Source organism: Suricata suricatta, chromosome 12, assembly GCF_006229205.1.
Source record: "Suricata suricatta isolate VVHF042 chromosome 12, meerkat_22Aug2017_6uvM2_HiC, whole genome shotgun sequence".
In the NCBI taxonomy this organism is placed as follows: domain Eukaryota; kingdom Metazoa; phylum Chordata; class Mammalia; order Carnivora; family Herpestidae; genus Suricata; species Suricata suricatta.
Genome location: NC_043711.1, coordinates 68,390,032 through 68,417,222, shown reverse-complemented (window position 1 = coordinate 68,417,222; position 27,191 = coordinate 68,390,032). Strand labels below are relative to the sequence as shown.

At 36.0% G+C, this 27,191-nt stretch overlaps 1 protein-coding gene across 11 annotated transcripts in view; it reads right to left on the bottom strand.

Moving 5' to 3' along the window:
* Positions 1 to 27,191, bottom strand: part of SEL1L2 (SEL1L2 adaptor subunit of ERAD E3 ligase) — a 119,653-nt gene that overhangs the window by 24,248 nt on the left and 68,214 nt on the right. For 10 of the 11 annotated variants that reach the window (XR_003901027.1, XR_003901028.1, XM_029917325.1 and 7 more), the window contains 5 exons: positions 8,250 to 8,303; positions 7,739 to 7,798; positions 7,567 to 7,648; positions 6,200 to 6,354; positions 5,450 to 5,506 (listed from right to left, as the gene is read on the bottom strand). Coding sequence is in view for 9 of the 11 variants with exons in the window: in XM_029917325.1 (XP_029773185.1) it covers positions 5,450 to 5,506; positions 6,200 to 6,354; positions 7,567 to 7,648; positions 7,739 to 7,798; positions 8,250 to 8,303 (408 nt within the window). In the remaining 2 variants the exon portion in view is untranslated. The remainder of the gene's footprint in view (positions 1 to 5,449; positions 5,507 to 6,199; positions 6,355 to 7,566; positions 7,649 to 7,738; positions 7,799 to 8,249; positions 8,304 to 27,191) is intronic. The other variant, XM_029917326.1, reaches the window with a different exon arrangement.

Genomic DNA, 27,191 nt, shown 5'->3' with positions numbered 1-27,191 from the left:
AAAAAAAAAAAAAGCTTAGGTGTGAGGGGCACCTGGGTGGCTCAGTTGCTTAAGTGTCTGACTTTGGCTCAGCTCATGATCTCACAGTTTATGAGTTCAATCCCTGTGTCAGGCTCTGTGCTGACAGCTCAGAACCTGTAGCCTACTTTGGATTCTGTGTCTCCCTCACTCTCTCTGCCCCTCCCCCACTCATACTCTGTCTCTCTCAAAAATAGATAAACATTAAAAAAAAAAGCCTTGACTAGGTTGATGTGCAAGAATCTGCTCCTTCCCAAAGTGGAGAGAATGAGCAGCGATAGGTGGGATAAAAGCAACACCAAAAAGAATTAGAGAGGTATGGAGTAACAGAAATTGTTCATTTTCTTTATTAATGGGATCAGATGAATGTGATTGGTAAATCATACCTTTGATTTATTTACTGATAGATGATTGATGAATCATACATTGTTACAATTGACACTTAGGTTATTCTAGGCATTTTGGACATCATTGTTGTTTCAAGATTCCCTTATGATCATACATTTCCAATGGCTTCTATTTTCTGCCAAATAAAAAAGAACCCTTGGCCTAGTATTTCGACTGTTATAATATGGCCCCATCATATTCCTGCAGGTCTTAGCTTTTGGATATTCTACTTTAGCCATACTGAAGTAACGACTGTTTCCTAAACACACCTGAACATTTCTATCTCCATTCCTTGCTCATATTATTCTCCCAGCCTATGATGCTCTTTGTGCTGATGAATCCTTTCCATCTCTTGTGAGATCTTTGTCATTTAAGTCCTCTTTCTTGACACCGTGAACGCAGAGTACTAAATGCATGGGAATTGGAATCAGGAGAACTCTAGTATCAGCCTCTTCACTTTGAGTATCACTAAATGGGCTCAGATATTAATGATACCTTCCTTATAGTGCTGCTGTGAAGATTAGGTAAGACAAAGGTTCTAAAACTTACTTGCCATTTCAGTTCTCTTTTGTTTTAAATTAACCTTGCCTTTAATACTATTGCTTTAATTGTATAAACATTTAATTTACTAACCACAATGAGAAAGTATCACACAAGTTACTTTGAAGAGTCCTTGCTCTCAAAGAGTTAAATATCCATTCATCCACCCACCCATCCATCTATCATCTGCTGTGGTCTGGCAAATTTGTGTCCTTTCAAAATTGCTGAAACCTAATATCCAAGGTGAAGGTATTAGGCGGTGGGGCCTTTGGAAGATGACTGGCAGAGCCTTCACGAATGGGATTTAGTGTTTTTATAAAAGAGGCCCCAGCCAGCTAGCTCACTTTTTGTTACACGAGGATACAACAAGAAGTCCATAAACTGGGGGAGAGTCCTATCCAACCATGCTGGCACCTTGGTCTTAGGCTTCAAGCCTCAAGAACTGTGAGAAATAGGCTTCCACTGTTTAAAGGCCACCCACACTATGGTATTTTTGTCACCGTGGCTAAAACAGACTGGGACACCATCTAGGCTTTCTTCAAATATTTACTGAGCACCTACTGTCATATTTTACTGATTTTAAGATGTGTCCCCACTTTAATCAGGATACTTCTTACTATCAATGGCATCACATAATTTATACTGGCAGTGTTTTTTCTTTCTCAGTAGAACACAAAATAAAGTAGCTTATAATTGATAGTGTCTTAGGTTGAAATATAATATGTCCCAGGCATTATGCTAAGTGAAATTTTATTATTTCAAAAAATGTTTCTTTTTATATTTAAAAAATTTTTAATGTTTTTACTTATTTTTGAGAGAGAGAGAGAGAGAGAGAGAGAGAGAGAGAGAGAGAATACGTGTGTGAGTGGAGAAGGGCAGAGAGGGAGACACAGAGTCTGAAGCAGGCTCCAGGCTATGAGCTGTCAGCACAGAGCCCCATGCAGGGCTCACACTCACAAACTGTGAGATCATAACCTGAGCCAGGATGCTTACCAATGGAGACACCCAGGTGCCCCAAGTCTCTTGTTTTTAAAAAATAATGAGCATGATTTTTTATTGGTTCAAGAAAACTCCTAGTTTCCCCTAGAATGAAATGCCAAGAAATGTATTATACTGAAAATATTCATAAACACTCCTTTTATCTCAAAATTTGTAAATCATCCTGAAAAGGGATGATATTAGCTCCTGTCTTTTTAGTAAAAGGCGAAAGATTTATGCGATCTGAAGAGAAACCAGAGTATATAGCTCCTGTCTTTTTAAAAGGTGGCAGGATAGACAAAGAAGTTGCCCTTACATATCCGATTATTATGTTCTGCTAGATTTTATTTAATTATGCCATATCCACCTTAATAATATGCACCCAAATACCCAGCTTTCCTAATCCAATTCATACTGAGCCCGTACATATTTAGGAATGCAAATTACATTAAAATGTATGTGTAGCAATTCAAGATAATGTAATCAAGGCTTGCATATACAATATTTTTCAATAATTAAGAATTTGATAGTGGGGCAGGGAGAGGTGAAACTGTTGCTTTACAGTGACAACCTATGAGGGAAATTAATTTAAAATCAAACAATGAGAAGGAAAAAAAAGGCAAATGAGTTATTTCCATGTATTTTGATACTTAATTTGGTGGGAAGTAAAGTGGGAATTACTTACATTTATAAAGAAGCTTACATTAGTCATTTTCGTTGGTGGACCAAAGATTAGCATACTGGCTCAAGTGGTGGCTCTCAGCTTAAGGACCAGCATATAATGCTTAGGATGCTATCATTCATTCATTCATTCATTCATTTGCTCAATAAATACTAAGTACCTAATATATACCAGATACTATTGGAGTACAAGAAACATAGATTGAGCAAGACAGACAAGAACTTACATTCCATTGTGGGGAGACAGATAATAAATAAGTCAAGATCAATATATTTCAGGGGGTGATATGAGCCAAAGGAAAATAAGTACTGTGATAGAATGAGTAGTGGAATAGTAGAGTTGATCAAGAAAATCATTTCTAAGGAGGTAAAACTTGAAAGTTAAGAGTCTAGCTATGGGAAGAGTTACAGTAACAGCCTTTCAGAAATTGAGTCTATCCTTTTAACTTCTCTTTCCACTTTGCATCTCTCATCCCCCTCCAAGTTGATCCTGGCGCAGTTAAGCTATGGTAAGCCGCAAAAGGACCACAATATTTTGAAGTTGTACCTTCATTAAGAGGAGTCCCTTTGACTACCCCTTCAATGTTGGCTGGCCTTGTAATTTGCTTTGACCAAAAGAATGTGTTGGAAGTAATTTGTGAGTTCCAACCCAAGGCTTTCTGCCCTTGTGTTCTTAGAAGCTTTGGCTGCCATGTGAAAAGTTTGGGCACAGTTGGCTGAGAGAAGGAAGCATGTGGGGAGAGCTAGTCATCTTAGGTGTCACAGATGAGGCCATCATAAACCAGCCAGCCCTGGTTGATACTCTGCAGATGCATGAGCAAGCCTACTCAGGATTGGTTGAGACTGCCTGAGACCAGAAGAATTACTACTCAGCTGAGCCCAGCCAAAGCTGCTAACTTGCTAAAATCATGAATTAAATAAATGGTTGTTATTTTAAGCCATCTAAGTTGGAGACTGGTTTATGATGCAGCCTAAACTAATTGATACACAAGGCGATCAATCTGGAGATTTGAGACCTTGACTGGAGCCCTCTTTGCAGGCTTGGGTTTATTGGGCTGAGGTAAGCTGGAAGGACAAGCCTGAGCTTGCACCTAGAATGTGCCTGAACCACTCAGATGCTCCGGAAATAAGCCAAGCTTTGGGTGATATCTGGATGGGAAGTATGGGGCCCAACACTACCATTTGAATGTTAGAGCTAAAGAAACCCAATAAATTATATCATTCTTTCTTTTTGCTTTATAAATGAGGAAACTAGATTTTAGAGGTTGTATGCCCCCCACACTACCTCCCAGGTCAAAAGGAGGTACATTTTTATGGAAAGAGCACAGGATTTGAATGCTGAAGCCCAGAGTTCAGATTCTGATTCTCAACATTGCTACCCAGCTGTGATACATGAAACAGTTTACATCATTCCTCCAGCCTCCTCTGTAAAATAGAGATAATAAAACCTCTGTGACTGAGCCCAAAGGAGAGCTTGACTGAGTTCCTTGGTGTTGCCCAAGGGCCTGACCATTGCTACTATAGCTCTAGAACTTTCACTGCCAGCCTTGGGATTATATTTCATCCTCATCTGGAGGCAGCTCCCATCTGGTATTCACAATGGTTGGTGTTGCCCAGGAATGCTTAGCTTTATAGGGTTTTGTATGTGCTCTGCAAAGACAGGAGGGTATTCCCTACAGTTGAGGGTTGGGTGCCTTCACACTCAATGGAATTTCATGTTTATGGAAAATGGGCAACTCTTACCAGTTTATGAATCTGTCAGTTAACATGAGAACCTCACTGCAGACTGAAATCTGACACTGGAGTAATATTGTGAAATCTAGAACTTCCCTTCTAAGAAGCTACAACCTTGGTTATGATGAGGATTAATAAAATCTGAAGACCTTCAGCTGAGCTGTCTGAAGATGCATATAATTATTTCAATTGCTACCTATTTTATCATGCATTTTGAATTTACCAAATGTGTACTGTACTTCAAAAATACAAGTTACACTCATAAAAATAACATAAAGTGAAGTGAAAAGTAATAACAAATCACTCTTTTATGTAACCACCTAATAAAGTAGTTATTTCTATTGGTTAGCCATTGGGACTATGTTGAAATAGGATATGTGTTCCTTTGAGACAATGAGCACATAGGTTCTATTAAATGACAAGGGCTGCAAAACTGTTTTTAAAAAGAATCTCAGTTACTTCCTCAGATCTGAGGGGATCTATGGAAACCACAATTAGAATCTAGACGAGACCTTATCCCCTGGCTCTGGTATCTTATTGAGGATCTTGTGTAGGTCAAGCTTATCTGCTTTTTTCTCTGCTATAAATTTGAATTCTTAATTAATCTTCTAACCTCACTGGGACAAGGTAAGTTTAAGCAAAAGGAACTTTGCAAGTTTATAAGGATGTTTAATAATATTTCTAATTATATTGAAAGCAGTCTGAGGCTGGTTCTCAGACCCCGTTGCAAGAAACTCCCACTTGGACTCTCCATCGCTGGTTTTTGGGCAATGGGTGTGCCCAAGCCTGGCAGGTGAGGACATCTTCCTCATCCAACTCCAGTTAGGGTGGGAAGAGACTAGGTTCAAGTGAGCATGGGAACTCCCCAGCCCCAGATGTTCTGTTGGAAGCCTCTACTCCTTTGTATTTAGAGGCCAGAGGCCATTAGGAAGAGTGCTTTCTCGGGTGAACTTCATTCTTCATCAAAAGCTAAAAAGTTGATTTGACCAAGGAAGTAGTAATGGGCTCTCCCCAGGAACTTTTCCATGCCTCCCTACCCCCTTTTTTCTGCCCCATTCTCCCTCACCACTCTCCTCCCCACCTCATGTGACTGAAAAATGAGATGACTTACATCATAATCCTGATCCAGACCTTTCCTCCCAATTAGATGTAATTGTCCAAGAGAAACCTAGGAACGACAATTTTTGAAAATTATTTTAGCGATAGGATTATTTAAATGAAGAAATATGCCAATTATAGCACAATTTGAAAAATAAATGATAAAGGAGAGATAAAATAGGCATTTACTTGGTGATTTTATTATATTATGCTGTTTTAGTTTGATGCAGTTGGTATGCCTAGAAAAGAAGCAGAAAAACATTCCAGGAGATACCTTTTCTTCGGTAATTGACTGATGCTGGGCATCTGGCTTCCTCAGTGGCAGGAAGCTGGCCTGCTGGTAAACAGCAACACTTGGGTACATAAACCTAATGGCCTCTACTCTTAACTCTTGAAGGTCACGCAAATGCTGTCCCATTCCCATTCTCAAAGACAGAACTTCTGAATGCTGGTAAGAGTTCATTCATCTTAAAGTCAACACTGGATGGTGCTTTGTTCTCTACTTAAAATCTAGGTTTTTTAAAGTAAAATTTTAGGAGTAAATGTAAAAGAAAAACATTGCCATTACTATAACAGCTGGCCCCCCCTTTGTTATAGAAGCTTCAAGTGGAAGGTAACAAGGAAAGAGTAGGGCAAAGAGGAGAGGGTGTCTCTTCCCTTTCACATTCAGGATGGAGCATTATGAACTCTTTTAGGACTCAAGACAATCAAACCTCTTGTAATTTGCATATTCTAAAAATCCAAATTCGTCTATATATATTACCTGTATCTGAACATCTCCTCTTTCTGCCAAAAATTTATAGTATTGGTATATGTCCCAATCTAAAATCTCACTGTTAGAACTCAGGTTTTCAGGTCTCTCAGTCAGTCTCACTTTTTCCACTGGAATACTTTCACTTTTTTCCAATTTGTCAGCAACTGTGAACAGAAATAAAATAGAGAATAGACAGAATCCACAAGGTTGCAAGAGCTAACTTAGAGAAAACAGCTTAGAGAAAACACCATTCAGCCTATTCTTAAATTGTGCAGAATTCTGGCCTATTAACAGAAAAAAATTACTCTTAGGGGATAGAAATTTACTTATTTTTGTTTATTTGATTCTGAGAAAAGTGCAAGAAACCTCATTATTTTTTGCAGTCCCTACAGATAGTGTATCAACACACATGAGAGCCTACTGAAGAGTCTGTCCAAGCAGGCTCAGGGAAAGAAGACAGACGTTAGAAGCAGGCAACTGACCCTTTTTACCACTGCCTGTTTCCAAGATCAAAACTACAATATAAGAGTAATTAACTGCTTCTTAGTTATTTTCTATAAATAGTTGGAAAATAAATATAAAGATAAATATATTTGGATAAACCTAACAAAATATGAAGTTTGAAATACATAAATTGTAGTTTGAAATATATGAATAGTAACTCTAGTTTCATTAGGCATATGAAATGATCTTGTTTTATATAGAACCTTAAATTTAAAAAAAGCAGTTATTTTACTCTTTCATTTCTCAGATCCTAATAATGCCAGAGGTATGTATTTAGGTATTATTCTGATTACAGAAATTAACTATATGGACCTTACCTAATTCAGTTCTTGGAAAACTTTTATTTAAAAATCTATTATGTAGTCTGGTTCAATGATGTGCAAGATGAAATTTTACATACAACTTTGAAAATGATTCTAGAAACATATATTAATCTCAAGCCCTATTTTTATGATCATTTTAATAGAAAAATGATTACTTGAATTGTTCTCAATATGGTGATAAAGACTGATAGTGCATGTATCTTACACACATTTATTGAGGAATTTTTAGTAAGACATCTCCTATTCTAAATGTTAGAATTAGAAAAACTGCTAAATATTTATTGATGCTTCATTCAAATTCTCAGTTGAAGGAAAGCATAGCACAAGAACATGGGGACATATTCTAACAAAAGATAAGCACATTCATTTAAAGCTTTTAAAAAGTATTAAGAAATCAGAAAACTCTACATTGTATTGAAGGAATTGTACTATAACAAATGTTCAAAGCATAGTCATTTAATACTTTCATAAATAAACAAACTGGCATTGATTTATTCTTCTAATTACTCAGCAAGTCTTCTTATCTTGAAATAAATGTGAATTACTCACTGTAATCTGCTACCTTCTTGTAATGATTTAAGGCGACTTCACAATTCTGTAGAACATTGATTCCTGACAAATATCTGTACCCCTAAAACACGAGGATATATATTCTTAATATTCTGACAGTGTGGTATTTAGGATGCACCCATTTGGGCCCAAGAATATTTAATTTACATACCAAAATCATCTGGGACATCATGCTTCCTCCAGCACTTCCAAAGGTGTAATATATCAGTGCCTAAAGTAAAAGAAAAAACAAAAACAAAAAACCTATATCTATGTCCACCATCTACATTTGAAGCTCAAACCAAGCTTTGCTTTTTTGTTCCTTGCCCAGAAATGAACCTTGAACCACTCCAAAATAAATTTTAAGTTTCATCTTCTTCCTTGGTAAAGATGGCTGGCATTTTTGGAGGGCTTAGGGAACTCTGGAGTCTGTGAAAAGGGCAGTGTACATGATATTTCATTTAATCATCACAAAGTAACTATGAAGTAGACATTATCTATCTATAATGGAGAACCTGAAATATGGGACATTAAGAAACTTATGACACTTTAACCTTAAACTTCTGACTGTTGAGCTGGTGCTTCTAACCACCACTCTCAGGCCCCTTTACCTAAAGAAAAGACTATTCAATGTCTCATTTGAAAAAATCAGTTTTGTTCCAAGAAAAATACAATGACTTTACCTTGGCTTGATTGTATTCCATTCCTATTCCATAAGAAGACAAAAATCCTAAAGCCTAAAGCCCAAAAGAAAAAAAACCTAAATAAATAATTTATTTCACAATTATACTTATTTACATTGGTAAAAGATATTTTAAATGTCTGCTCCACAATAGTTGTATGAGCTTATATCTTATCCTATAATAAAATACCCTTTTTCACGTTTGCTAAGGCTGTAAGAAATTGGAAGAGGTAATAGTGGGAGTTTTCTATAATATAGATTATATATATAACATATATAATATATATAAAACATAGGTTAATACTTACTGACATTTAGTATAAATCATAATAATGAAACGTTATAAACCAGTGATATTTATATTCTTGCCTTTCTTGGCAATGAAAAAAAACCTTTTCCTTCAATCATTTTACATTTAGATTTGAATATTTTTCTTCATACTTTTAAAAGGAAATGTGATGGATATAAAAATCCAAATGCAAATAACTATATTGAATAAAAGGAGAGTCTAACCGTGTAGCAAGATGGTGGAATAGGCAGCCCCAGATCTTGTTCCTCCAAAGAGACACAGATTTAGCAACAATACACAGTCCAAAAAATCTTTATCAGAACTCCAGAAATAAGTTAAGAAATCATAGTAGCCTAGACAAACTCAAAGCAAAGAATGAACAATCCATTGAAGCAGGTAAGAAAAGCCATGTATTTAACCTGCAATTGCTCCTCCCGCTAAGCCAGCATAATACAGTGTGATCAAGAGAAAAAGCCCAGCTCAGGGCTTCTCCCTCGGGAGGGAAAGAGAAGCGTGAAACCAAGGTCCAATGTTTTAGCTTTTGCAGGGCCTGCCCATGGGTCTGATTTCTGTCTTGCTGACTCTGCCTGATTGAAAAGCCGGCATACTTTGGATTCTTAGCCAGCTGAGAACAAAAGAGAGCTCAGCCACTTATTGCAGCACTGGAGAATTTCCTATATACCGCAGATAGAAGCCAGCACAACTTGGCACAATCAGCAGAAAGTGCCCAACTTGTGGCTCCTCCCCTGGGAGGAAAAGAGAAGACTGGAATGGGGGACCAATATTCTGGCTTTTGGGAAGCTTCTCAAGGACTGATTTCTATCTCATCTGACTTGAAGCACTGACAGAACTGTCATGCTTTAGATGCCTGGGGCCACTAAGAAGAAAAAGGAGTTTAGCAGCTTGTTGTAACCCCAGAGAACCTACAATATCAGAGACAGGCACTAAAAGGAGCAAAAGACTACAAGTTCCTGAAGAAGACCAACAACTCTCTAACTGGGAAATTACAAACACAAGCCCCAAGAAGACACACCCCTAAGAAATGATTTGAGAGGTCCCCAGAATCTCTAGCTATGCTGATTGATGAAGGTATTCCCCTGTACATATCCAGTCTGTAAAGATAAAGGAGTGGTTAAACTTCCAAATGTATACTTCACAAAAAAATTAACAAGGCATATGAAGAAACAGGTAAACCTGGCCCTATCAAAGCAACAAAAGAAATCTTAAACAGATAAACAAACACTCAACCCTAAAGAAATGGAGATCTATAAATTACCATACAAAAAATACAAAATAATCATCTTAAGCTCAAAATGCTATAAGAGAGCACATATAAACAACTAACCGAAATCAGAAAAAGGATGCATGAATAGAATGAGAATATTGACAAAGCAATCAAAACAAAGAAAGAAAAAAGAAAGAGAGAGGAAGAGGCAACGGAAAGAAAGGAAGGAAGAAAGGAAAGAAGGAAGGAAGGGAGAGAGGGAAGGAGGAAGAAAGAAAGACTTCTTTCAAAAACTCTGGAGCTGAAGAATACAATAACTGAACTGAAAATTCATTAGAGGGCTTTAATAGTAGACTGATCAAGCAGAAGAAAGAATCAATGAACCTGAAACAGGTTATTTGAAATTATCAAATCAGTGGAACAAAAAAAAAATGAAGAAAAGTGAAGAAATCATAAGAGACTTATGGGAAACCATCAAGTGGAGCAACATACACATTATGGGAATCACAGAAGAAGAGTGAGAGAAAATGAGGCAGAGAGCTTATTTTAAGAAACAATAGCTGAAAATTTCCCAAATCTGAGGAAGTAAATGAATATCTAAATTCAAGAAGTACGATAAACTTCAACTAGGATGAACCCAGAGGCCCACAATAAGACATATTATAATCAAACTGTTACAAGTCAAAGACAGGATCTTGAAAGTAGCAAAAGAAAAGAGAGTCATGATGTACAAGAAAGTTCCCATAAATTTATGAGTAGATATCTCAACAGAAACATTACAAGCCAGAGGGAATGGGTTAATATGTCCAAAATACTGAAAGGAAAAAGCTGTCAACCAGAATACTGTATCTGGCAAAACTGACCTTTAAAAATGAAGGACAAGTAAAGTCCTTCCCAGAAAAACCAAAGTGAAGGAGTTCATCACCACTAGACCTCCCCTATTGTTGGGAAATAGGATGAACTGTCCTTATCAGACCTCTGTTCTCAGCACTGGACCTCTGTTCTCAGCACTCTCCTTGTATATGAATTGTCCTTATTGGATTTCTGTTCCCAGAATGCTGGAAACATGGGACTTGATGAAGTCCCAGGAGGACGTGCAGGACAGAGCCTTCCTGGTCATCAGCCAAGTGCATCAAGAAGCCGTGGCACTGGAGATATACCCACCTACACTTGCAAGCTGTTCCTGTTCTGCCCTTTCTTTATCTGTATCTATTGTTCTGGTTAAATATTTATTGCTGACTAAACATTTACTATGCTTTAAGGAGGGTATAAAATAAGATGCTATTCCTAATAAAGTTTGCCATTAGCCCTCAGCTCTTGGTCCATCTCCATTTCTTTTGGGGACGTTCGTGGTGACCTTGCTTTCTGGGACCATTCACGTTTCCATTGAGAAACGTCCCTTGTTCACATTCCCATTCGATTTGTTCGGGAACATCCCTCTTTTCATTGGCTATCAGCCTTAGCTATCAGCCTTTGGGAACAGTCGTTGTGTCTCGCTGGTCCTCTCCCCAGGACCCCTCCTCATGAAGGAGAACCTGCCACACCCTATAAAAACTGTTAACAGGATTTATGCAAGGTGAAAGAAAAAGACGCTAGACAGCAACACAAAAATATAAAAAAATATAGTGCTCTCTGGTAAAGATAAATACATAGACAAATACAGAATCCTGTAGTATTGTAATAGTGGTGCAAAAGTCAGGTTAAATTATGGTATAGAAATTAAGAGAATAAAAGCATAAAAGATAACCATAACTAAAAATGTGAATGAATACAAAATCTAAAACGATGTAATTTGGGGTATTGATAACATAAAGGGGGGGAGAGAGGAGTGTTGTGATTGCAGTTGATATTAATTTAAGTAGAAGATGTTTTATGTAATCCCCATGGTAACTACAAGGAAAATGTTTATAGAAGAAAGAAAAGAAAATAAGAAGGGAATGAAAGCATGTCACTACTCAAAAAATAAATAAATGGCAAAAGAAGGGGCCAAGAGGGGAAAAGAAGGACAAAATAACTACAAGGCAAACAAAAACAATCAACAAAATGGCAACAGTAAGACTTTCCTTATCAGTAATTACTCTAAATATAAATGGATTAAACCCCAAATAAAAGATACAGAGTGGCTGAATTAATAAAAATAAGCAATATCCAACTACATGATGTCTATGAGAGGCTTTAATTATTTTTTTTAGAGCTGGGGGAGGGGCAGAGAAAGAGGGAAAGCAAGAATTCCAAGCAAGCTCTGTGCTGTGAGCATAGAGTCTGACATAGGTCTCAGTCTCACAACTGTGAGATCATGACCTGAGCTGACATCAAGAGTTGGATCTTTAACTGACTGAGACACCCAGACATCCCCCAAGAGACATTAGTTATAAGGACACATAGACTTAAAGTGAAAGGATGGAAAAACATATTCCATGCAAATTGTAACAAAAAGTGTGAGAGATGACCATAATTACATGAGAGAAATGTAGATTTTAAGTTATATAGTATCACAAGAAACAATAAAAGACATTATATAATGATAATAGGATCAATTTACCAGGAAGACATAACCATTATAAATATATTTGCATTAACAGTAGAGCAACCAAACATATGAAGCAAAGACTGACAGAACTGAAAGAAGAAATAGACAGTAACACAATAATGGCAGGAGATTTTAATGCCCTGTTTTCAATAATGGATAGAACAACCAGACCAAAACTAGTAAATAAACAGAGGACTTGAACAACACCATAGACTAATTGAACCTAACAGACATATAGAATGCTCTACCCAACAACAGAAGAATACACATTCTACTTAAGAACATATAGAACATTTTCCAGGATAGACAATATGTTAAGTCACAAAACAAATATTAATAAATTTAAGAAGATCAAAATCACACCAAGTATATTTTCTTAACACAATGTAATGAATCTAGAAATCAGTAGAAAAAAGAATGCTAAAAATTCAGAAATATGTGGAATTTAAGCATTACACTCTTGAACTACCAATGGGTCAAGGAAGAAATCATAAGACATCTTGAGACAAATGAAAACTAAGATACAACATGCCAGGAGCCGCACCGGCCTTGCTGGATGACACGGTCACAGTAAGGAAATGATAGACGTTGCACGGCTCCTGTCATGAGAGGCAGAACTGGCATCTCTTTCTGCTACTACTGGCCATGTGAAATTAAGCCTGTTGCTATTGATTAGGCCTTACAGTGTTCCAAATCAGACCAATATTCCCCACACAGTTACCCCATAAGAAAAGGCATATTCTTGCCCCTGCATAAGGGATTTTAGATCAAAGTGCTGCAGATGTTTGCTAAAGGCTCTTCTAATGAGCCTTACAGACCCGAAACATAACGGGGGCTAAGAACACAAGAGTTACAATTAACTCTGGCCCAGAGAAAAAGAGCCTAACTTACAGATAAGGAACAGACAAGGGCTGAACATCAGTTGCTGCATATATTTTTGCTATTGAAGTCCAAATACCCTCCCTTGTACTGACTTCAGCTATGAAGATGGATAAGAAACTAGAAACCCAGGTGCAAGGTCAACGCACACAGGGCCCCCATTATGCTTACATCAAGGAAAGGGATTTCCCTAGCAACTTGTTAACAAACATTCTTTCTCTTGTGGTTTATGAACTAGATAAAATAACTCCCAGCCTATCTTTTTACAATTTAACCTATATTTTAGTTTTAGCATTACTAACTTAAATAATATGTATATTATCCTGTTTTTTACTAAAAACATCTTGTTATTCTCTTAATTATAAAATTTACCTTTCTGTAAATGTATTACATGATTTGGTTATAACATGTTAATTAAAAACAAAGTCATAATTATTGGCCAAAGCCCAACTCATACAAAATAAGATGAGTTTGTTACTTTCTTAACCTTGGGGACTGATGCCAAAAATAAATTGGGATGGTTCTACAAAAATACTTCTGTAAAACTTGCCTCTGTACACCTTTGATGATTGAAACACCTTATCACTGAGTTAAAAACTGTAAACAATTTCTATTTTCTGATGTCATGTAATTGCTTAACTAATAAAAAAGGACACAAAAGCAGACTGAACAGAGATGTCTGCCTGGTGACCAAGAAAGGAACGTGCAGCTCTCTCATCTCTCTCTCTTGCTGACACCGTCCATCCTTCAGGGGACTCTGGATCTGCTGGAGCTGGACTCCAGCAACAACACACCAAAATTGATGAGATGCAGCAAAAGTGTACTAAGAGGAAGTTTATAGAGGTGTCTACATTAAAAAAGAAAGATCTCAAATCAATAATAAAACTTTACACCTCAACACAAACACACACACACACACACCACACACACACACACACACACACACACACACACACAGAAGAACAATTTAAACCCAAAGTTAATGGAAGGAAGAATATAAAGATTAAAGAAAAAACAGACGATAGAAAAAGTATATAAACACATACTACAAAATGGATGGCCCTTATATAATGGACATTATACAAGGTGAAATAAGCCAATCACAAAAAAGACAAAAACTGCATCAAACCACTTATGAGATGAGGTCTTTAAAGTAGTCAAACTCTTAGAAACAAAAAACAAAATGAAGGTTGCTAAGGGCTAGGAGAGGGAGAAGAGGGGAGCTGTTTAATGGGTACAGGATTTCAGATTTGCAAGATTAAAAAGTTCTAGAGATCTACTGCATGATGATGCACACACTGCTGTACTGTACACTAAAAATGCTCAAGATAGTGAATTTTATATTATGTGCCTTAATTTTTTTAAAAAAGTGGAAGTCTTCCTTCATCACCAGATCCCCATGCTTGATAATAGTTTAATATATGTCTTTCCAAACCACTTTCTAAGCATTTATATATATGTGTGTGTGTGTAGTTTTTCTAAAAGCCCATTCCTTACTGATTTGGAATTCCTTTGTTACCATATACTAAATGTTCTTATATTCATGGATCTAAGTCTAGACCTTCTAGTTTCTTGGTTTTCAATGGACTATTTTCATAATAATGAAAATATGTTACTTGTGTCTTTTGTCATGTCGACATTTCCATTAATGATACAAATCAATGGTAAATAAAACGGCTGGCATCTTAGCATGAATCAAGGAAGTACACCAAACCACCATTTATATTGTTATTGTGTTCTTCATACCAGGCACTCACAGTGAAACTAAAAATGCTAGTGTCAGTTAGCAATGTCCTTGATGAAGCAGTATTTTTGTAAGTCACTAGTCTTGAATACATGTTCCTTTATATTCTATATGGGAAAACGGAAGGCACTGCCAATAGTGAAATATGTTGGCTGATTCAAGGAAATGCCTGAAAATGCTTTTTTGAGTTGCAAGCTGAAATAGTCACTTATTTTTTTTCATGGAACATAATCTTTAGTTGAAAGAACAATGGATAAGCTACATTCATTTAGACTGGCAGACATCTTCTTGAAAATGAACACAGTAAACCTGGCACTTAAATGAAAATGATTGAAAGTACTGTTGCCAATGATAAATTCAAGGTTTTAAGCAAAAATTAGAATTTTGGAAAGCTTAGATCTGCTACACTGTGCTTGCCACCCCAATACTTAGACTTTTTGTGATGGTGGTATTAACAAATATGATTTGATATTGTACAAAGCAATGTGTGAAATTTGGAAGATTTGCATTACTTAGTGAACCAATATTTTCTGAATAAACAATGTATGATTCTATAAAATGTGTAGGTAAAAAAACAAAAATTCCATTCAAAATGCAAGATAGACAGTCATTTTTAATGTAAACGAATAGGAAAAGTTCATTATATCATTTTGGATTCCACACTGCAATTAGCTTTTAAGAAATTATCACTGTTAGGCTTTGGCATTGGACCAAAAACGAATATCTACAATTATCTGAAAAAGCTATTAAAATACTCTTACCTTTTCTAGTTTTATCTTATTTTGCTATTTTGTTTTTTCTTTTAGCTTTTTGAGTTATATATTTAAGTTTCTTGTTTATTAAAACATTTGGGGTGCCTGGGTGGCTCAATTGATTAAGCATCTGACTTTGGCTCGGGTCATGATCTCATGGTTTGTGGCTTCAAGCCCCGGGTCAGGCTCTGTGCTGACAGCTAGCTCAGAGCCTGGAGCCTGTCTTCGGATTCTGCATCTCTCTCTCTGTGACCCTCCCCTGCTCATGCTGTTTCTCTCTCTCTCTCAAAAATAAGTAAAACATTTAAAAAAAATTGTTTAATTAGGACTCTTGAAATTTTATAAAGAGTTAAATTATTTTCCAGTAAGTTTTAGTTTCACACTTCTAGTCAAAGAATATAGTATCATTTCTATTTTTAAAAGTTAATTAACTTTTTCTTTGTGTGATAATTTTTTGAAAATAACTTTTTAATTATTTTGCTTTTTAATTTTGTTTTGGATGATTTTCCTTATAAAATCTAATATGTAGATATAGTCAGGGTATGCTTTTTTTGTCTGCCTGGATTCTCTTGTGAAACCACTTTTCTTCCATTCTGAGTTCATTTGGTTCAACAGGGCTCCTCACCCCTTTCTGAATGTAGGGGGTCACTACACACAGGCTCAACCGTTCAGATTATTCTCCTCTTGAACACAGTGAGCGATTTGGGGGTGTTTTGTGATCTAACCAGCACTTTTGCTGAAATCATTGGGAACGAAACTGGCTTCTTTCACAGAGACTTCCAGACATAAGGGTTAATGATACCTAGGTTTGTTGGTGAATGTCTTTGTCTTCATGGGGTCAAGCCACTCAAAATAAAACCATGATAGTAAAAAGAAAAACCAAGAGACCAAAAAAGTATGTCCTGATGTCTTCATTCTGGACTCTGAATCCAGATTATCTAAAAGCAGCTATAAATTGTACTTCACAGTTAAATGAGTTGATAAGTCACACTTTTGCTTAAGGCAGATAGGTTGAATTTTTTGTACTTGAAATTCAGAGATATAAAGTTTATTAAGTTAATAGACTCAGAGTAAACCAATTTAATCTCTGTATAGTAGTTGCTGCCTTAGGACTTAGTTGTTTAAACTGTATGGTAATTTGGTACATAACAACTCAATTCCTTCTTGTACCACTCTTTGCCTTGTAGACACTTGAGGGCAGCTATTTGATACTTGGTGTTCTCTTCTATAAAGATTCCCTAGTTTGCTTTCCTCCTGTGATATATTTTAGGTTTTATTCACCATCTTGTGTGTTCTCTGAATCTGGTCTATATTCTGGATGCCATATTTCTGTCATGGCCCTGTTGAAACAAAGTAGTTACAAGTTTCTAAAGAAAAGGAGGTGCCCCAAAGTAGATGAAACTACATTACTTTTGTTACTAAATTATGTGCATAAGGAATGGCTGTTATAAGCCAAGTTATCCCACTAAACACAGGAGAAATTGCCAAGTCCTTAGGAATAGATGAAAAACTAATTAATGAAAAGCTGTTGTGACTGATCTATTTATCACAAAGGGTTACGATTAAGGTGTTCAACATCAAACATTGTGAGAAACTCCTTGCTAACCTCGAATCAAACTTCCAGCAACATGTGATTCAATTGAAGGAAAAAAAAGTATAAATTTAGTCAAATTGGAAAGTGTCAGCACTAATAGTTGTAGAATGAGTCAGTAGTTTGGAAGAAATCCTGGAGGTAATCGAGGAATACTCCCTGAAGAAATGTCACACTACTGACATTCTTAATGGTATGGAGAATGACATGCTGGAAAAGACAGTCATCAGGGAAGTTCTCTAAGTTGAAAACTGATTCAGTTAGACTCTGAATGAGCAGAATTTTGGAACACTTTAATTTATTTAACTTATATTTACCTTTTCATGTAATCAAAGACTGAAATATGATAGAAATCTATGTCTAAAATGTCTAAAACAGCACTTTAAATAATAGGAAAAAACATTATTTTAAATTGAGGGGGGAAAAGAGGTGGTGGTGATGGTGGAGGGCACTTAAGGGGAAGAGCACTGGGTGTTGTATGAAAAACAATTTGACAATAAAATATTATGGAAAAAAAATAAATTGACATCATTTATATAATTATATAATTTACATTTAAAAATATATAAGTTACAGTCGATGGTGTCTTATAATGGATAAAGTATGGGATTATCATCTCTATCACATTTTCAGATTTCTTAGTCTAGCAACCCTGTAAAATCGTTTGCTTAATACAGATTGTTCTTAGTGAACTCATGCTGCTTGACAAATAGTACTGCTTCATTTTATGGGATTTTCAAAAACAAACATTTTGAAAATATGATGGGGAATTTTACCATTAAACTCACCAGCACTATGCATGATTAGCAGAATTTTACATCCTCCAAGCCTTGTGGCTTTTCTGCCCTTTTTAGTCACTCAAAATAAGTGACAAGTTGGCAGTGACATTTGTAAGTTCTCTAAGTACCCAGGGATGGAACAGGATCAGGCCAAAAAATTTGAACTCACTCCAAGCATCGCTTCTCGGCCTTTTGGCTAAGATCAAGTGAACTCCCTCCAAGCAGATGTTTGTTGCACTCTGCTTCAGGTGTTCTGAGAAGTGGATTCTACCCTTTTAATTCTGGATATAAGTATCCTTGTTCCAGTTAATATGGCTGTGTCACAAATTACTCTGAAGTCTTATGGCATAAAACAACCATTTATTATGCTAAGGGTTCTGTGGGTCAAGAATTTGGCAAAGAGTGGTCATGTTTTGTCTCTGATCCACAATATGGGGGCCTTGGATCAATAGTTGGAAGTCTCAAAGGCTGGAGGATAGAATCATCTGAAGGACTGTTCATATGTATGTTTGGAGTTGATACTAGATATTGGTTGAGAGCTTGGCTGAGGCCAGTGGCCAGGACACCTACTGGTGGCCTCTCCCATAGTGTGGACTTCCTCAGAGCATGGTGGCTGAGTTCCAGGAGTGCGCTTCCTAGAGAAAGATCTAAGCGAGGCGTACCCTTTTTATGACTTGCCCTCAGAAATGTACTTCCACCAAATTCTATAGTTTGAAATAGTCAAGACTCTCCCCTAGGTATAGTGGAGAAGAGGAGGGAGGGAAAATAGATTCCACATTTTTATTATGTTGGTTAGGGTGCTTGAAACAGTATAGGGTACTGGAAATAATTGCTGTGGCCATTTGTAAGAAAAAAAAATTGCCACAATGCTTTGCAAAAGCCAGAATAATGTGGGGATATCCCACCTACTCTTAGTTATTAATCATTATGAATTAATGAATTTAAGTATATTTGAGGTATTTCAGTCCATTGTGGTAATTATTGTTAGTGCTCAATTTTTCCATCTTTAGTCAATAGGAACCTATTTTGAGTTAGCTCAGTCCTTTGGTCATGACTATGGTATTTTCTGACAGCTTTTTTGTTATCATACTGTATTATATGACACCTTGTATTATACTCATAGGACACCTTGTATAAGGTGAGATGTTTCAAAAGCATCTTGTATATTTCTTGTCTCACACCCAGAATTTGATATCTTCCAAATATGTTGGAGAGGATTTGATTTTTATTTTAAACACAATTCCTCCTTGGGGGGAAAGTTAGTACCTAATTTAAATTTTAATATATTTAAAAATACAGGGGTGCCTGCATGGCTCAGTCAGTTGGTGTCCAGCTGATTTTGGCTAGGGTCATGATCCAGGGTTGTATATAGGATTGAGCCTTGTGTTGGGCTCCATGCTGAGTGTGGAGCCTCCTTGATATTCTCTCTCTCCTCTGCCTTCTCCCCCACTCACATGTTCTTTCTCTTTCTAAAATAAGATAGAATAAAAATAAAAATACATGCATATGTATTAATAGTTAAAATTCTAATACTCCTGATGGCTTAAAATATAAACATCAATGCACTGCTCCTTGCTTGACTACACTTTATTCCTTTCATAAACTACCTTTTAATTATTTTTGCTGTTTTATTCACATAACTTACCACCATTATGATTCTTGATAAATAACTACTACTGCTGTTAATTTTTATATTTCATACTATATGTGGATTTTCTATATTATAGATGATGATTTAGGTCATTTACTTTCTCACTTTTTCTCCTTGCACCTCTTCTTCTTGACAGAATCATAACATTATTTTTTGTCAGAACATAATTGTTAAAGTCTGTTTTAGTTCCTAATATGTTTGAGATTCTACTCATTTGGAAATTTATAATTTCTGTCACCATTTTTAAGAATTAATTCCACACTCTTATGTATATCAGTGATAGTATATTTTCCATGCTTTGTATTAAAAATAATTGGGTCTTATCTACTCAAATATTTGAAGAATACAAAGTTATAGGCAGAATCCTTTGGTGGATTGCCATAGACTTGCTTTCACCCTAGCATCAACCCATTAGTTTACTCTTTACTTACTATCGCCAAAGCCCACATTTCCATTTTTTTCATTGGGTTTATGAAAATATCATGCAAGGCTTTGCTTAATGTCTCACTAAATGAAGATACAACAAAATCTGATAGTTCATTTGAAACAGACATTTGTCAAAGACAAAGAACTATGTTGCTTTTTAAATTAAGGAACTGATTGGAAAGTTCAGCAAAGCATAATAGCTCTAACATGTGGTTTATAAGTATAATTTGTGTAATTTACTTAATCCACACACTGACTAAAAATCTTCTATGATTTGACCAATTCCTCTTTAGTCTCAGAGATTCTTTTTTTAATGGAAAATTGACCATAAGGGCTATTAACAAGTGGAAGGCGTCTCTAATTCTGGTATTGGTAAACCTTGTAGTTTATATTTAAAATGGCTTTATTGGCTCCTTTTAAGGATGTCTTTACTCAATATTAGATTTTTATTTTTCTTGCAACTCTTAGCAATTTTTGATTCTGCTCACTTTAGAAACTGGCTTGTTTATTTAAAAATTTTGACAGTAAACAAATATACTGACCTTTATATAAGTAAATGAAGATACTGTTCTATTGAGTTGAGCTTGTATTTTAAGATACTTTCACCAAAAGTGTATGATTTTGTGCACAGCTTATCACACATTTTGGCCTGATTCTGCCAAAGAAATTTGTGAATTGTGGATTGGTTGTATGGGAGTTAAATTTCCATTCTGTTACTGGGGAGAGGAGCCTTTCTCAGCATAAAGCTCATTCTAGAAAATAGGGCTGAAACCATGATTTTAGCAATTTAAAACCAGCCCCAAAGGCACATTGCCTCTCTCTTTCACTGATAAATAACAATGGTGGTTTTGAATTAATTCTCTGGAAGGCTCAACTAAATTTCTTCCTTCTTTCCTTCCTTCCCTTCTTCCTTCCTTTCTTCTTTCCTTCCAGCACTAAAAGAAGACATAAGATGTTATAAATTTCCATGTAGTGAATATGCTAATTATAGTCAGTGTTGTCTTATTCCTTTATACTTGGGCATTGCGCATAACAACCTTACAACAAGCAGTTTTAGGACTTGATCTGTCTTCTGAGATATAGCTGAGATGAAATGAGATGAATTATAGAGTGGTTCAAGCTTAATCCAGAAGAAAAAATGCTGTAAGTCAAAAAAGCAGCTATATAATAGTGATGACATCAATGACACTTTCAGTGGCTTTTAAAGGTCAAACTCTGCAAATTAGTTTTGTTAAGACTTGATTCTGAACTCAACAATTGTGCTTTGGTTTGTAAGAAATGGTTATAATAGCTGGGATTTGAATGGAAAGAGTTAAGAATGAGAATATTTTATTACATTCAAAGCAAATTACTCAGGTTCCATGATAACTTAATTTTAAAAATTCCTTAACTTTTTATATAGGAGATTATTATTAAAAGGAAAAGATTAAGCATTTTTCCTTTAATTACTGCACAAGGCTTGAAAGCATCCAAGATCATTACTATCATTACTTTTAGCTCAAATTGCATACCAAACAAAAGTGTGAATCAACCCTACTGAACAACTCAGATCCTATCTGTACCCTTAATACAAAAAGAGCATTAACGTCAAGATGAAATGTTCTACACAGGTAATCCTAAAATTATCAATGCAATTATTAGGCTGGTACTAAAAATGATTTTTTTTCAGGAGAAGAACAGTGCTAATAAGTATAGTCCCTCTACAAAACACTTCTATAATTCACATTCAAGATAAATGAAGAATATGTAAAATCTTTGCCATTGAGATAGAATTATTCTAGAATTACAAAGCATGGAAAAGCATGCAGTCACTTATATCCTCCTTACTATATCAAATCAAGTTATTTTTACATAAAATAATAGATTTTCTCATAATTCATAGAAAATTATTTTGAGCAATATAACTAAGGAAGTACATTCATTTGTGTTAAATAATTTTTCTGATATCAAAATAATGTGTACTCATGAATAAAAACATTTAGATATAAAACCCAGTAAAGTATTTTTAAAAATAAAATGATTATATATAATATCACCATTTAGAGATTACCACAATTTAAGTTTTAAGGTGATACAATATGGATGATCTTTTTTGTGATTCTTTTTGTTTTATTTTTAAGTTTCTATTTTGAGAGAGAGAGAGAGAGAGCGAGCACAAATGGAAAAGGGGCAGAAAAAGAGAGAGAGGGAGAGAATCCCAAGCAGGCTCCATGCTGCTAGCACAGAAGATAGACATGGAGCTTGAACCCATGAACTGTGAGATCATGACTTGAGCTGAAACCAAAAGTCTGTTGCTTAACCCACTGAGCCCCCAGATGTCCCTATTTTCTGATTCTTAAAGCAATGAGGTTTAACCCTATCTTCTTGTTGGCAAATTGACAAATTCCTTATTGAAGCTATTCACTGATATTTAGTGAATCTTTCTAATTCTGAATTTTTGCTTCCTGAATGAGAATCAGAAATAAAAATTATACAATTTACCTACTTCCAGCTGGTATAATACAGTATCTTAAAAGACGCCCTCTAGTGTATGACTTAGTTTTGTTTGCTATTTCTTTAATTTCCACAATTTTCATGAAGACTACTCTGTTAATTAACAGTTCTTATCATTTGGAAATTATAGTTTCTTTGATAATTAATACAATAAACTCTGTTCATACTGATAAATGCCTTTGTTGCTCTTATCAGAATTTCCTTTGGTTTATTTGGAAGTTCATGAAATAAGCCATTCAAAGTACATGAAAGAAATAATTATGCCTCTTTTCCTCCATCCAGCTTTCCTTTATACACAGCCTGAAATTGCTTTTTCCCCTGAACCCTCACTGCCACTTTATTTTATTTTTAAAATTTTTTTGTTTTACATATATTTATTTTTGAGAGACAGAGTGGGACAGAGAGCAAGTGGAGGAGGGGCAGAGAGAGAAGGAGACACAAATTCTGAAGTCGGTTCCAGGCTCTAAGCCCATGTTCAGCACAAAGCCTGATGCAGGGCTCAAACCCATGAACCATGAGATGGTGACCTGAGCCAAAGTCGGACCTTTAACTGACAGAGCCACCCAGCTGTCCCTCACTGCTATTTTATGATATGGATTCATCTCTTTTTTAGTTTTCTTTGTTGATTCAGGTCTTTACTAGGTTTCTGGCACTCTAGGCTCTCCATTTATTACATTTCATTATTTCTGTTTGTTCTTCATTTGTTCCCCAGAGATAGGTGTCTTCATACTCTTCATTCTCAATCTCTAGGTATTTCATTCTGTTTCACTGTTATTCTTAGTATATGTTTCCAGCTTCTTTAGCTTTGTTAGCAACAATTGCTGTTGCTAAATTGTCCTCACAGTTCCCAGCAATATTTACTAAAAGTGCAGGTAGGATTCCTGGACCAGGGTGGCACAAATAGCCTGCAAAGAATGGTGGACACCCATCCTGCTAGCCTGTTAACTCTCTGTTCGAAAGCTGTGATCAATATGGCATGTGGCCATCCTAGTTGCAGTCACTGAACTAGTTGTAGAATAGAATCTCTTTAGTTGTTCTTTGTACAAAGACCTAAATCAACTTTAAGCAGACTTGCTATGGGAAACAGGTTTTCTTATAGTGGTGACATGGATGACAACAAAATTACAGAATAGAATCCAGCAACTCAGCTGTAGCACTAGACCAGGGTCTTGTAAGCTCCTGCTTGTCCAGTAGTTAACACTTTGGTCACTAGATCATGGGGAGTTTAGGAAGGGAGGGGGAGTCTGGGTAAGGAATAACAATGTCCAGGGTGTCAGGGAGAGCATGGGGAGTGTTGGGACAGAAACTTTTTGCCATCTGGTATTGTAGCATTTCAGTAAAAGAGTGTGGTTGAAATTTGTGTATCAAGTCAACGTCAGCCTCTCAGGTGATGTTTTCCTCTCTCATAGTCTATCTTCTTATCCTCCTGAGACCAAACACACACATCTATAAGACAGATATTATCCCCATTTTACAGAGGAGGAAATTGAGACTCAGGGAGTACAGGTCACAAGAGCCAGTGTTGGAGCTGAGATGTAAAGCCAGGACTGACTGACTCCAAAGACAAAGCTGTTATGACTAAAATTGTTTCACGACATTATTCGTTAGTGTTCTTTAAAATCTGCTAAGGGATTGTGCACATCTTATTTGGTTCTTGCAGCAACCTAATAGAGTAGTGTGACCTTCTTATCAGTTCCCTTTTTGATTTGGGACACCTGAGGTTTAGAGAGGTGACATTGAAAGAATGAACAAGATGGAAGCTCATTAGGTTGTAGAATCTGCATTCACATACTGTCAAATTTTCTGACTCCAGACCCCTGTCTGCTACCACACAATGCAACCCTGAAGTCTGCAATTGCACATTTTTGAGAACACTGTCCCAACAATGCTTGCTTTTTTCTACAAAGATCGCATGGCCAATGGACATACATTTAGAGTTGTTTTTCCTGGCATTGGATTAGCACTCAGCCAATTACATTCTCCTACCTGATTCTCCTTCAAACCAATGGCAAGCATTTGAGGGTCAATTAACAGGGATTAGAGGGCAATCTGTGGCTGGAACCACATTAATTAGAGTATTGGGAGTGATACTCTGAATTCAGCTCTGAAATCCATGCGTTTTATGTACCACTTATGTTAATTTGGAATCTCTTTTCTGGGAATAGTATTTTGAACTTGTACCAAAAACTTTATTTAAATAGAGACAAATAAATCTTTTATGTTGCCTATATCCAATATTCTAGACTAGGTAGAAATGTCACTTCTTCCTGGAAGAATTCCTTTCCTGTTCTAGGCAGAATGAATTGGACTCTTTTCTATGCCTAAAGCATTTTATACTATAGTCTATCTAAATTGTGCTGCAAGTAACCTCTTTGACCTCGGCTACAGCAACTTCTTATTAGACATGTCTCCAGAGGCAAGGGAAATAAAAGGTAATATAAACTATTAGAACCTCATCAAAATAAAAACCTTCTGCACTGTAAAGGAAACAATCAACAAAACTAAAACGCATTGACATAATGGGAGAAGATATTTGCATATTGGATAAGGGTTTAGAATCCAAAATCTGTAAAGAACTTACCAAACTCAACACCCAAAAACAAACAATCCAGTGAAGAAATGGGCAGAAGACATGAATAGACACTTTTTCAAAGAAGACATCAAGATGGCTAACAGACACATGAAAAGATGCTTAACACCACTCATTATCAGGGAAATACAAATCAAAACCATAATGAGATACCACCGCATACCTGTCAAAATGGCTAAAATTAACAACTCAGGAAATAAGCTATGTTGGCAAGGATGCAGAGAAAGAAGAACCCTTTTACACTACTGGTGGGAATGCAAACTGGTGCAGCCACTCTGGAAAACAGTATGGAGGGTCCTCAAAAAAATTAAAAATAGAACTACGCTATGACCCAGCAATTGCACAAGTAGGTATTTATCCAAAGGATATAGGAGTGCTGATTCACAGGGGCACATGCACCCCAATGTTTATAGAAGCACTATCAAAAATAGCCAAATTATGGAAAGAGCCCAAATGTTCATAGATTGATGAATGGATAAAGAAGATGTGGGAGACACACACACACACACACACACACACACACACACACACACACACACACACAATGAAATACTACTTGGTGATGAAAAAGAATGAAATTTTGCCATTTGCAACAGTGTGGGTGGAACTAGAGTGCATTGTGCTAAGAGAAATAATCAAAAAAGTGAGAGAAAACACAAATATATAATTTCACTCATATGTGGAATTTAAGAAACAAAACAGATGAACATGGGGGAAGGGAAGGAAAATATGATAAAACACAAAAGGATGCAAACCATAAAAGACTCTTAAATATAGAGAACAAACAAGGTTGCTGGAGGGGGTAGTGGGTAGAGGGATGGGTTAAGTTGGTGATGGGCATTAAGGAGGGCACTTTAAAAAATAATAATTAATTAATTTATTTATTTTCAGGTTACCTAACATACAGTGTAGTCTTTGCTTCAGGAGTAGATTCCTGTGATTCATCACTTACATACAACACCCAGTGCTCATCCCAACAAGTTCCCTCTTCAATGGCCAACACCCACTTTCCCTACCTTCCAAACCCTATACCCCCATCAACCCTTTGTTCTCTGTATTTGAGTCTCTTACGGTTTGCCTTACTCTCTGTTTGAATCTTATTTTTCCTTCCCTTCTCTATGGTCATCTGTTTAAGTTTCTCAAATTCTACATATGAATAAAATCATATGATATCTATCTTTCTCTGACTGACTTATTTTGCTCAGCATACTATACAAAGAACACTTGTAGAGATGAGCACTGAGTGTCATATTCAAGAGATATCACTGGGTTCTACTCCTGAAACCAAGAGGCAACTGTATGTTAACTAACTTGAATTTAAATTAAAAAAATTAAAAAAAATTGTGTTTCAAGTATATGTTTATATTTCAGATTGACCCATAAGGACTGTGACCTATTAATCTTTTGCTACCAATCAACTAGGATTATATTTGGCACATAGTAGGTGTCCATGAAACAACTAACTATTGACTTTATTAACTAATTAATACTCCCACTGAAAAATAAAGTGCATGTTCACTAGTTTGGAAAAGAATATGGAGATATCAGTTTTAAATATTTATTTTGAGAGAGAGAGAGAGAATGTGTATGTATGTGTGCATGGGGGAGGGGTAGAAAGAGAGAAGGGGAGAGAGAATCCTAAGAAGGTTTCACCCTGTCAGCACAGAGCCTGATGCAGGGCTCGATCTCACAACTCTGAGATCATGACCTGAGCCAAAATCAAGAGTTAGACACTTAATGTACTGAGCAACCCAGGTGCCCCTAGAAGATACCGTTTTTAGTGCTGGACATGATGGCAACATTTAGTCTGTCTTAGAACTTTATATTTTTGATTAACCAAATATGGGTAATTAAATTTTGAAACTCTCATATTTTATTATAATATTTATAAATCTGTTTAATATTTTGTAAACATAATATTTTATATTTGGGGTAAAATTATATTCAACAACTTAAATTAATTAAAATTATACAGATATTTAAAATGGTGATGT